General features: G+C 39.2%; 1 protein-coding gene across 2 annotated transcripts in view; it reads right to left on the bottom strand.

Annotated features, from left to right (window-relative positions):
• The window catches only part of ICE1 (interactor of little elongation complex ELL subunit 1), a 32479-nt gene extending 21328 nt beyond the window's left edge, over positions 1 to 11151 (bottom strand). Inside the window, exons 1-7 of one of the 2 annotated variants that reach the window (XM_068674798.1) lie at positions 10997 to 11151; positions 10094 to 10152; positions 8490 to 8524; positions 8002 to 8020; positions 7098 to 7209; positions 6003 to 6079; positions 1600 to 1637 (exon numbers count right to left, since the gene is read on the bottom strand). In XM_068674798.1, coding sequence (XP_068530899.1) covers positions 1600 to 1637; positions 6003 to 6079; positions 7098 to 7209; positions 8002 to 8020; positions 8490 to 8524; positions 10094 to 10152; positions 10997 to 11086 — 430 coding nt within the window. In that variant the 5' untranslated portion in view covers positions 11087 to 11151. Of the gene's footprint in view, positions 1 to 1599; positions 1638 to 6002; positions 6080 to 7097; positions 7210 to 8001; positions 8021 to 8489; positions 8525 to 10093; positions 10153 to 10801; positions 10931 to 10996 lie in introns of those variants that run through there. The other variant, XM_068674799.1, reaches the window with a different exon arrangement.
• Between the last annotated feature and the right edge of the window lie 907 nt (positions 11152 to 12058).

Genomic DNA, 12058 nt, shown 5'->3' with positions numbered 1-12058 from the left:
ACAAAGAAACTACTTTAACTACTACTGGTTACTAGTTTGCACATCATATTATGAGAAAAAAAGGAGCATGAAAAACGTACTGAAGTTATATTTTAGCTCATCAAGCCTTCAAACTTTAAGCACAACTCATACATGTATCTTTTCTCTATCTGCATATCTCGTGTTCTAACCTACTAAAATACATTTATTGCTTTTTCAACTTACAGGCAAGAAACAAGAGCGTTTCACATTGTACTTAAGAACAACATACACTAAGTAAAAATGGGAGCAAAATTAGGAGTGAAGTCAATGTTTTTTCACATGCTTCATTCTGTTACTTAGAACAGAGGTTCTGGTTCAAAGATGAAAACACTACAGCCAACTGCATTACAAAATGTAGGTAGCACTACTATAGGTAGCACAGATAGACATAGAGTACTCTAACTCTCAATATCTAGCATCAACCTTGAGAGAGTGCAAATGGGTGGGAATAAACAGGCTATAGCAGATAAGTGAGGTTCCTGGGGAAATTCATAAGCCACGGGGATGCTTGAAAGAGCTTTGTGAAAATCAGCTTGGTGACATACACAGAGAGCAAAGAGAGTTGGAACCTGTCTGCTGACCAGATCAAGTCACAGAAGACAACATCTCAAAGAAAGATCATTAAAAGGCAGATCAGGTGGTAGGATGACAAGAACTAATTATGGGGAAAAAATCAGGACTGACAAAAGATAAACCAGTCACTAAAACTGGGAAAAATACAAACTATCTCATAGTATTTTGTTGTAGCTCTGCCGGAATTTGCATTTGGGGCTAGAAGGTATAAAAACCTTGCTGCCATGTACAGGAACTCTAAACTACCTGTACTTTACAGTAGGATTTTGGGGGCTTCTAACATTAAGACACAAGTCACTCAGTTTGTTGTGGCCAGTTAACAAAAAATAATGTTTTAAGGTATATGGATATTTAAACTGTGGTAAGCACAGCTGTACCAAACCAAACTGAAAAAACAAAACAACACTGTAACTGCCAGAATATTTACAAATCAGCAAATATGTCAGGATCACTACATCTTTAAATATGAATATAAATACAAGTAGAAGAATCCTATCAAGATTATTGGTGCACTGGAGCGCTTGCCCTGCGAGGACAGGTTCAAGGAACTAGACTTGATTAGCTTGAGAAGAAAAAGCTTTGAAAGGATCTAAGAACAGCTTTCCTACACCTACACGGTATCAAGAAGACAGAACCAGTACATTCAGTGGGGCATGGTGGGAAGATGGGACAAGAGAGGTTCTAACTGGCAGCAAGGAAAAGCTTTTTCACCATGAGGGCAACCTGGGAGCGGATCAGATTGCCTACAGGCTGCTCAGCTTACATCCTTTGAGGTTTCCTTCAAACTTGATTTATGCAATGAGCCTGATATACTCTATTGAAAATATTCTGCAGAATGGCAGGTGTATTTCAGAGGCTAAGCAGCACAGAGAGACCTGACTTGTCTTGCCCCCCGGGGCCTCAGAGTTAGTTTTTCTTTAACTTTTTCAATTGCTTTTTTGGATGCAAAAGGAATCAAGAAATGGAACAGGATGACAGCACTGGTGACACAATATAGAAAGTTACCTTCAAGTTTCTTCACTTTTGCTTCCAGTTTCTTTCTCCTGTTAAAAACAAGACATTAACAGATCATTTTTTGAATAGGATAACATTGTATGAAAAAGCACCAGAAAACCCATCTGGCCATTTCAGAGAAAGAACACTTCATAAATTCAGGGCCTATGAGACCAATATGCCCCCGAATTTGAAAACTTAAATCAGCAGCATGCTGATGACATTCTTACAACATCCACATCTGTTACAGAGGCAGTCTGCTCTTTTCTTAAGTGAGTCAGTCTGCTAATCCAGGCATATAACTTCAGCTACAACTTGTAGCAACAAAAACATCCTGAGAAAATTGCTTTTGTTTTTTGTTTTGTTTTGTTTTGCATTTCTGTGATGTAATGATGCATTGGGTTTACTTGGTAAGGTTTTGGTAGTGGGACAGGGTGACATCCGTGAGAAATGACCAGACATTGTCCCCATGTCAGACCCTGCCAGTTCCAGCCAGCCCCAAAACAGACTCACTGCAGGGCACAGCTGAACCACACACTATCACCTCTGTGATAACACATTTAAAAGAGTGAAAAACACTGTGCAGCAACCGTGAGAGAGAGGAGTAAGAAAAATGTGACAAAAAACCCTGCAGACAGCAAGGTCAATGAAGGAGCAGGGGAAGGAGGCCTTCCCTGTGCTGGAGCAAAGTATTCTCCAGCAGCTTGTGGAGACCATGGAAAAGGAGGCTGTCCCTCTGCAGCCCATGGACAACTACATCGGAGTGGATATCCACATTGTGGCCTGTGGAGGACCCTGCAGGACTGCATCCCATGGAAAGGACCCAAAATAGAGCAATTCTTGAAGAACTGCAGCCTGTGGGACGGATTCATCTTGGAGCAGTTCACAAAGGACTGTACCCCATGAGAGGGACCCCATGCTGGAGCACATGAAGCGTATGAGGAGGAGGGAGTGGCAGAGAAGGAGTTATGAACCGACCATAACCATTCCCTATCTACTCTGTGCCACTTGTGGGAAAAGGAGGTAGAAAAATTAGAAGTGACGCTGCACCCGGGAGGAGAGGGGTGGGGAGACAATGTTTTTAGTTTTGTTTTTATTACTCACTATACTATGCTGCTATTAATTCAATTAATTTGCCATTAAGTCTGTTTTTCCCATGATAATAATTGGTGAGTGATCTTTTTGTCCTTAACTCAACACACAAGTTTCTTTTCATTGTATTCTCTCCCTGTGTCTTGTTAGGAGGGGGGAGTGAGACAGCAGCTCGGTGGGCACATTGCAGCCAGCCAGGGTCAACCAAATGCAAACGCAGACAGGTTAGTCTTATTCCTTAAAAACAATTAAACTTTGTTTATAATCATTAGCAATGACATCCTCGGGAAAAGTCTTAAGGATCACTTATGTCCGACAGATTCTTGTTCAGAATATCCTGCTGTTTGCTAAATTCAAAACAAAACCAATTGTTCAGCCTAAACTATTCTTAATTCAGCACTTCCAACCCCACGTTATATGCAAAACAAACAGAACTGAAAAAAAAAAAAAAAGAAAAAAAAGTACACATACTGCCAATGCTCACAGATCACTTTGATGAAGATCAATACTGTTCATCCATTCCTCACATTACAGCTTTTATAACAGACTAAGATTTGCAGCCTTAGCCCTTCAGGATGTGGAAGCTTTAATCATCACTTCAGATGTTAACTGGAGGGCATTTGAGAAACCTCTCAGAGAACTAACCAACTAACTAATTGTCACCAACTAACCACCTCTGGAAGTTCATAATTAATTCTCCTTAAATTCAGATGACAGCTTTGAAAGTCAAGACACAGATGAGAATTTCATAAAAAATAATCATTTTAAGATATCTTTGAAGTGCAAAAGAAAAAAAAAAGGGGGGGGATGTCTTTCAAAAATAACAGGTAACAAACTTACGCTTTTCTGTAGATTGTCTTCTGACAAATGCACAGAAGCAATGCATTTACAAACAGGTAAGAACCTGAATAACCAGACAGCCAATAAATGCCAACATTTTATCATTGCAACGATATTTGCCATGGAATTACTTTTATAAGTGCTTTAATTACCTTTTGACTTCCTGTTTTCACCAGTTATCATTATTAATTATTTTTTATTACTTTTATAGTGGTATACTAATTTTATCAATCTATGCAAGTATATAAAGAAAAAAATGTTAACTCTAATAATTAAAAAAGCAAATTTTCTAGATGATGCATTTGGACAGAATTCCTCTTATGCTACACAACTCAAGCTCCAATCTGATCTTCAAGATGCATGCACGTCTTCATCTGACAGAATGCTACGCTAACAGAAATTGCATTCAGAAGAATACATACAGTATTATAAACTACAGCAAATATAATGTGATTATATTTACAATACTCAACAGCTAAAAATAAAAAAGGAAAAAAACTGTGTCTGTCATAACTTTTTTTTATCAGTAGAAGGAATATGAACTTTTAATTAAATGAGCAACCTTACTTCTGGAACAGACTTCAGTTTCGAACACTTCTTTCAAATCTCCTCTACAGAAATGATTTCATATTGAGAATCTTCTTAACAGTGGACACGCTAGATGATTTATCTCAAGTTATCATGGTTCTTGTAACTTCAGAAAGGAATTACCATCCTTGTAAGCATTCAAATCTCAACTAAACGATGGCCTAAGCAACCCAACTTTAAAACTGGCTCTGACTGGCAGACTGGACCAAGGGTCTTTGGAGATTGATTGTTTTTAATTTAAGTAATTCTGCAGTAACTGTAGATTAACATTCACTATATGAACAATTCACTAGAGTTCGTTCCACTTCTGAAGAAACTCAGCTTGCAAACAGATGTGATTGACTGCTTAAAACAGCCTCAACATTAAATATGCATGAATTAGCTACAGAATCACAGAAGTGATCGCCCAGTTTTGTGTTATCTACAAACTTGCTCTGCCCCATCTACCAGGTCATTAATGAAGATGTTAAACACAACTGGAGCCAGTAATGGCCCCTGCGGTATACTGCTAGTTACTGTCCTCCAACTAGACTTTGTGACACTGGTCACCACCCTGTGGGCCCGTCCATTCAGCCAGTTTTAAGCCCACCTCATTGTCTGTCCATCTAGCCCAAACATCAACAGCTTGTCTGTAAGGATCTTCTGGGAGGACAGTGTCAAAGGCCTTACTGCAGTCCAGGTAGACAATAGTCTCTGCCCTCCCCTCATCCATCTGGCCATCAGAGAAGCTTGTCAGGCTGATCAAACATGACATCCCCTTGCTGAATCCAACCTGACTACACTTTCTTGTCCTTCATGTGCCTGGAAATGGTTTCCAGGACTAGCTGATCCACCACCTTGCTGTGGATCAATGTGAGGCTGACCAGTCTGTCTGATCAGCTCCTGTGTCCTCCTCCTTCTCATCAATATGAGTGACAAATAGGGGATAGGATATATATCTATATTGGCAGGCTACATTGCCTGGACACCCGGGTTGTCAGTTTCCTCCTGAGATGACACCAACAATGCACTCTGCTGCTCTTAAAATTGGAAGATGTGTTACGAATTCCTTCAAGCTTACAGAACAGAGTACTTAAATGTGCAAAAACGTGCCGTCTGGCAGAAGTGGCAACAAGAAGTGACAACAGTGACAGACTGCTTTTACAGTCTTTTGCATGATAGGAGCTTGCTGCTGTATTTGTGAGTACCATGTGCTTCACAAGGCTTGAAAGACACAAGAATATATCATATGAGGTTCTCAGTGAATACTCCAGTCCCTCACTCATCTCTGTGGCCCTTCACTGGATTTATCTCCAGTACATCCATGTCTGTCTTCTACCAGGGAATCCAGGACACGGTATTCCAGGTGTGGTCTCACTAGTGCTGGAAAAAGGGGAAGAATCACTTCCCTAAACATGTTGGTATTAACAAAATAACTTAGGAACATCAAAAATGATAGTCTTGAGTTCCTTCAAGGAAGGAAAAACCAAAGGAAGGAGTAATCAGTGAAGTCCTATTGGGATGTGTGCTGGAACACATCAGAAATAAAAGCTGAATACAAAAAGTAGCAGAAAGTAAGCATTAGTGTTAATAAATGTGAAGCGATGTACATGGAGGAAAGTTACCGCAACTACAAACTCACAACACCCAGCTGTACACCGGCTGGTTAAATTTTGAGTTTATAAGGAGCTTTCCAAACAACACTGAGAAGTCACAGTTCCCTTCCACAGCTGATTTAGAGGCTACGAGTATAACACCATTAAAACACAACTAGACAAATTATTTACAAAGTCCATCAAAAGCTGTAAGACATGACAATCATGCATAAGCTCCAGCTAAGGAAGCCTCTGAGTGACTTGTTATTGGAAAAACAATTTGTTAAAAGAACAAACAAACAAACACAGAGTATCACTCACACAGCATCGCTTTTTACTATTTCTTCTTTAATTTTAACGTATTCCAGTTGACTCTCCTGATAAATCTTGAGAGAACTCTGTGAAAAAAAAGAATGCACAATGAAAACATGTCCTTATGAAGGAGATGAAAATAAATATAGCATTTTAACTATTCTAATGAAAACAGCTGCATAGCAAAAAAAGTGTATCCAACGAGAAAAAAAAAAAAGAAAAAAGAAAAAAAAAAACATTAAAAAGTCATGTTAACTTGCATTTTTAAAGGTAAAATTTATAGCAAGAATATATATATTTACATCTTTTGAGTATGTGCTTCCAAGACCTATTTGGACTGTAACTCAAAGCTCAAGTCAAGTGCACAGCTACTATACACCATCCTATACATAACCCTACTTCTGAGCAAATTCCATCAGGACATCAGCTATCAATGCTTGCTGAGGGAAGAAAATTTAAAGATAAAAGGCAAGTCTATCACAGAAGAAAAACTATGTATAGTGACACAGCAGATGTTAATTCTCTACTTTATATCGGAATTAAACTATAAAAGGTGGTGGGTTTATTTTTGGCAGAAGTAATAGTTAATGTCTAGTAAATATCTGTATTAAGGGGAATTAACAGTCAATTTTTTTTCTGCAGAAGACTAGATTTCAATTTAGACGTGGGAGAGAAATTAGGAATAAAATCAAGTAGCTAATAATATAAAAGCGTATGTTCAAAACTGTAAGAGAAGCAAAGCACTAACTATTCTGGATAGACTTTCTTTGCACCTTTTTACCAGTACACATTATGAAGAATTAAGTAATCTAGTAGTACTGAAACAGAAATACACAGGAATTTGACTATACCTCCTTCCTTCCTAAATAATGAAATAAAAAACAAATAATATGATCAAAAATCATAGGAACTACAGAAGCCTGAACTTTTTCCCTTATCTGAAACTTGCTAATGTTTAATTTGTTTTACCTAAAACCAGAACTCCCTATCCAACAAGCTGGAAGTAACTGGGCTCATTAAAACCTGCCTCATTAAGATGAGCATTAAATATGTTTATTTCCTTCAACAGAGTAAGTGCAAGTTATTTAAACCTTACAAGCACACCTTTTTCTCTTCCAACTCTGCTTTCAAGGAACCCAACTCTTCCTGGCCCTTTTCCAGAGGCAGGATTTTCTGCAGCATCTGCTCCACTTGGCAACGTAGAGCAGAGATCTCTCTGAAACAGGAAATGTTATTTAAATTTTTTAAAACTGCCAAAAAATATGTGCACTTTTAAAGCCTAAACTCAGTGTTCTGATTCTTCAGGCAAACTTCCAAGTATTTTGCTTTCCCCTATGGAAAAAAGCTCTGACAGATACCCAAACGCTTGAAGAGCCTAAGTGTTCTCATTTTTCCATCTAACATTTTACATTTAAAGAATATTCAAGATCTGATTTTGAAACATTAAATGGAGCCTAAAGTTGAAAGTGGACAGACTGCCTGTACTACACAAGAGTACAGCCCAGCTACATACACTGAAGCATCAGGAAAAAGTGTCTCCACGGAAGCAGTGCCACAAATTTAGAGCAGAGTCCAACCATGGGACTTTTCAGCAGGCAGAACACAAAGCCTGTAAAGATGATGTGCTGTCTTTTCCTCTATTAATAAGTAGAGCAAGTAAGGGTACCCAATCACAAACTCTAAGTCAAAATACTTCAGGCAAACAGGGTCTCCCCAAATAGGCTTATATTTAGCCACCACCAAAAGACGAGCTCTGCATTTCCATTCAGTCATTTCAGGCTCTTATGCAATACAGTGCCAGGAGAAGTATTTCACACATGTACAGCGAAGGCAGGGCAGATTTCCCCCCTCAAGGGCATCTTTGCTAACTGTGGCCTAAGAGGCATGCCAAAAGAAAGGACCAGTTTAATAGTTCAGTGTAGACTGAGAACCATTGCAGCAGATTCCCGCAACTGTCCAAGACACAGAGAACATTGAAGATACAGTAAACAGTTCAGATCAAACTTACCTTTCAGCAAACTGAAGCTGTAATCTCTTGTTAAGGTTGAAATTTAAAACAGTCTGCCCTACTTCCTTAAGTATATTTCAGTCCAATAGCCACTTGTAAACAAATATTTAATGACTTCCACCCAACAAGCGAATTATGTGTTTGTGTTATGTGTTTAACAAAAACATTTCTGTATGTTGAAGTGAATAAGCAGGGCTTCTTCTGCTTGAAAAAAACTGAGTCATTATCAGCAATGCACATTTGAAATAGTCCACATTAAACCATATGAGACACAACCAGACCTTAAGTATGTAAGTTTAATTCCAAAGCTCTATTTTCTTTATTTCTCCAGTCTGTTCTTTACTAGAGAAGCACCCTCTCTTAAATTAAGCCTTAAATAAAAAATCTCAAGCCCCCTTATCAGAAATGTTGAAAAATATACTAATTCTATAAGAGAAATGAAAAATACACTAATTCTGTAAGAAAGCTAATAGAAAAATAAAGGATATCAGTGCATTTCTGTTGATATTCGGTCAGCAAACGACTGCAAGAAAAACAAAACATTAGTCATAAAAAACAGCTGTACTAGTCACTTTCTCAGATGGTTTTGACAATTACATCCTAAGATACCTTTCCTTTCGCTTTACAGATAAATGCAGGAAATAAACAATTGGTTTGCATTTTCTGATAGAAGTCAACATAACCCTTTTGTTTCATCAAGCCACTCAAACCTCAAATCAGACTTCTTTAAAATGAAAATACAACCAAACAGCTAGCAATTAGGTGAAGCTAATAACTATTTTCACCCTTAAAAAAAATAAAAAGAAAGAAAAAAGAAAAAAAGAAAGGAAACATACTATTTGGGTAAAGATGGTGTTTGTGTATGTATACGGGCATGTATGTGTCTGTGTGTTTACATATATATGTATGTATGTATATGTTTATCACCAAATTAAATCCTAGTATCCAAACTTAAAAGAATGCCTTCCTAGGAAAGAATGGAAGAAAAATAATTCAAAAGAGTCTAAAATGTTTTAATATTTACACTATTCTCCTAGAAGCCATTGGAGTATAACATCTATAACACCTATTCTGACCCAAGGTGTACGGTGGCCCAAGGGGCAGCACCACGGACAGCTATTCCCTCCTTTCTTCACATTTTACAGCTTTTAAGAATGGAGAGAAGAACGAGGATGAGAACAGTGGAAGTTACTTCTGCGCAGAGAGTGCTGTATTACTTTCTCTTGCAACAGTGAAAGAGTCATCAAGTAAGGCAAAAAAGAAAGTGGCTGGGCCACAACTAAGTAGAGCAGAGGTAAATCACACGGGACGTGAGTGTACAGGCAGGATGAAGGACACAAAGTTTCAGGGTAGGAAAAGTAATATATGAAAGCACAAAGAGTAAAGGAGCCTTGAAGAAAAGGGTCTCAGTTAAACAGTGTGGGCCCTCTTAAAACCCTTCTGGAAACTAGATTAGCTAAAGCCAGATTTACATTTATCTGGGAAAGGGTACTTAAGAAATAAGCCATAACCATTAGGAGACATGGCAAGGATATCATGCCATGATATGAATGTATATGTAACATGTTTTATGTTGATGGTTATTGAGAAGTGGAAGCAATCCCAGAAGAGAACTAAGAAAACATTTTAGAACCTTATTGTTCTGACTGTCATACAGCCTCACTTTTACATATTCTGATATTTCACTCCAGCAGCATTTCATACCTGAAAAGATTAGGTTTTCTTGAAAGGGTATGTATACACCTGTGCTTGACTTTTGGTTCTCATACTACACAGTCAGCAACAGACAAAATGAAATAAATCCCTTCAAAGAGCTTCTTCTGCTAAACACCTGATCATAATAATAAATAAGGTACATAGCTACATAAAATATTCTTGTTTTTGCTACTACTACATCAAGATGTTTTAGGGAGAATAAAGAAGCCTTTAAATCTAGATTTAAGATCTGTTACTGAAAAAGTTACTTGCATTTAGAGGATGATTTGGTTTTGTGCAGTAATGAGTATCTACATCCCACAAAGCATACTTGCCGTATTACTTAAAGAAATTAAGAACAGTAACAACAACAATACACTCGTGCAATTGTACTTACTCGCCATTGATCAGTTTTTGCTTCAGTGCAACTAATGCTGCTACATATTCATTTATATTCTGTAAGGAAGAGTCTCAAGTCGGTAAAGAAGTTCCACACCAAAAACAGTACCACACGCTGCAAACACCCCCTGACCTGACTGCTGCTGGTCTACACAGAATAATACTCTGGTTTTGTGACTTCTCTTACAGGATAAATTATCGTTTACTAAAATACGTGTTAATTTTAGGGTTTGTGTACAAATATATATATATAGAATGTAGACTCTGCATGGAAGTATGCATGCTTGGATGAGGCCTTACTACAGTAGCTCTTCAAAATTTGCCGTTACGTTGGATTATATACAAAAATCACTAACACTCTCAAAAGTGAAATTAAGGCTTTTTTTTTTTTTTTTTTTTTTTTTTTTTTTTTTTTTTCCTCTCAAAAGTGAAATTGAGCTTTGGTGGAGTATTTCCAGTGAACAGCATCTAGTTCATTCAAGGTTACAGATTTCCCAGCCTCATCAATTGTAGCAGCCCTAGGGGTGTTTTAACACCTATGAACCCTCCGCTGGGCCTTCTTTTCATCTGAAGGGGAAGCAATGATAACCCGAAGAGTTACACTATATATAGATATATAAAACCCGACACTCTCGTTTTAAAGCGCTTTAAGGAGCGGCGGCGGGCAGCCTCCTCCCACCGCACCGAAGCAGCCTGGAAAGGATACGACGCAAAATTCGCTAGCAGGTCCTCCTAGCCATGCCGCAGAGCCTGCGATGCAAAGACACGAGCCACTTTTCCGCCGCACACCGCACCGCACCGCGTCCCCGCCGCGCCGGGCGCCCCCCACACACCCCCCCACACCCGTCCCTCACCCCACAGCCCGCCCCGGGCCCTCCGGCTCCATGCCGGCGGCCGCTACCTGCTGCAGGACCCCGCAGTTGGCGCAGCCCCCCGTGGTGGTGGCGGCGGTGCCGGCCGGCGGCGGCGGCGGCGTCTCCCCCGGCATCATGGTGCCCCCCGGCCCCCCGCGCTGCTCCCGCCCTGTCACAGCCGCGACGCCGCCTCAGCGAGGACCCAGCCGGCGCTCCTCCGCCTCCACGGAGCGGCCCCGACGCTGCCTGACTGGAAGCTCCCCACACGGTCCCCCCGAGGGCTTTGTCGTTAAATAAAGAAATAGAAGGTTGAAAGTCTGCGAAACGTCGTTGGATTTAGTGTTTCAAGCATCGTGGGAAAAGCTTAAGGCTGGGTTTCATCTTTAGTTGATTACATGGAGGAGTTGGTGATGACTGTCAATACCTGTGAATAACGCCGCTTCCTCGTTCTGGCATTAGTAAAGAACTCGGGACTATGAAGTTCTAGTTAAATATAAATATAAATATAAATATAAATATAAATATAAATATAAATATAAATATAAATATAAATATAAATATAAATATAAATGCTGAAAGAACATAGCAGAGAACTGCTACCGTTTACATAAAATCCAGATGAGAGCTAAGAGAATGAAGTAGCCAGAAATAACTCTTGCTGGCCAGAAACAGCAGACAGAGAACATTGTATTATGGGGGAAAAAAAATAAAAATAAATCTGTCTGTATGTTGCATTTGAAGCACTCAAAGCTGCTTGACTGACAGGTGGCACCTGCTCGCAGATTAGGCCAGCAGTCACTGAACTTCTCCTGTATTGGGTTCTTTGCAAAGAGGTGGAAAGTATTTCAGTGTATTATGTTGTTCCTCTTTCAAGACAGTTTCAGGGTTTCATCAAAGTGAAGTTGGTGAAAGATTCCTACTTATTTCAGTGGATGTTGGTTCTTGCAACTTATACACCTGATTTGAAGTTTTCCTGAGAAGTAGCTCAAAAAGTGAACATTTAAGCTAACTAGAAAATTTTCAACTAACAAATTCTGGGATTAGTAGAATCATAGAGTCAACTTCTAAGTAAGGCTCCTTAAAGATCACTGAAGGAGACGATAACAGAA

This window comes from Anas acuta, chromosome 2 (genome assembly GCF_963932015.1).
Source record: "Anas acuta chromosome 2, bAnaAcu1.1, whole genome shotgun sequence".
Lineage (NCBI taxonomy): Eukaryota > Metazoa > Chordata > Aves > Anseriformes > Anatidae > Anas > Anas acuta.
This window is presented reverse-complemented; position numbering and strand designations above follow the sequence as displayed.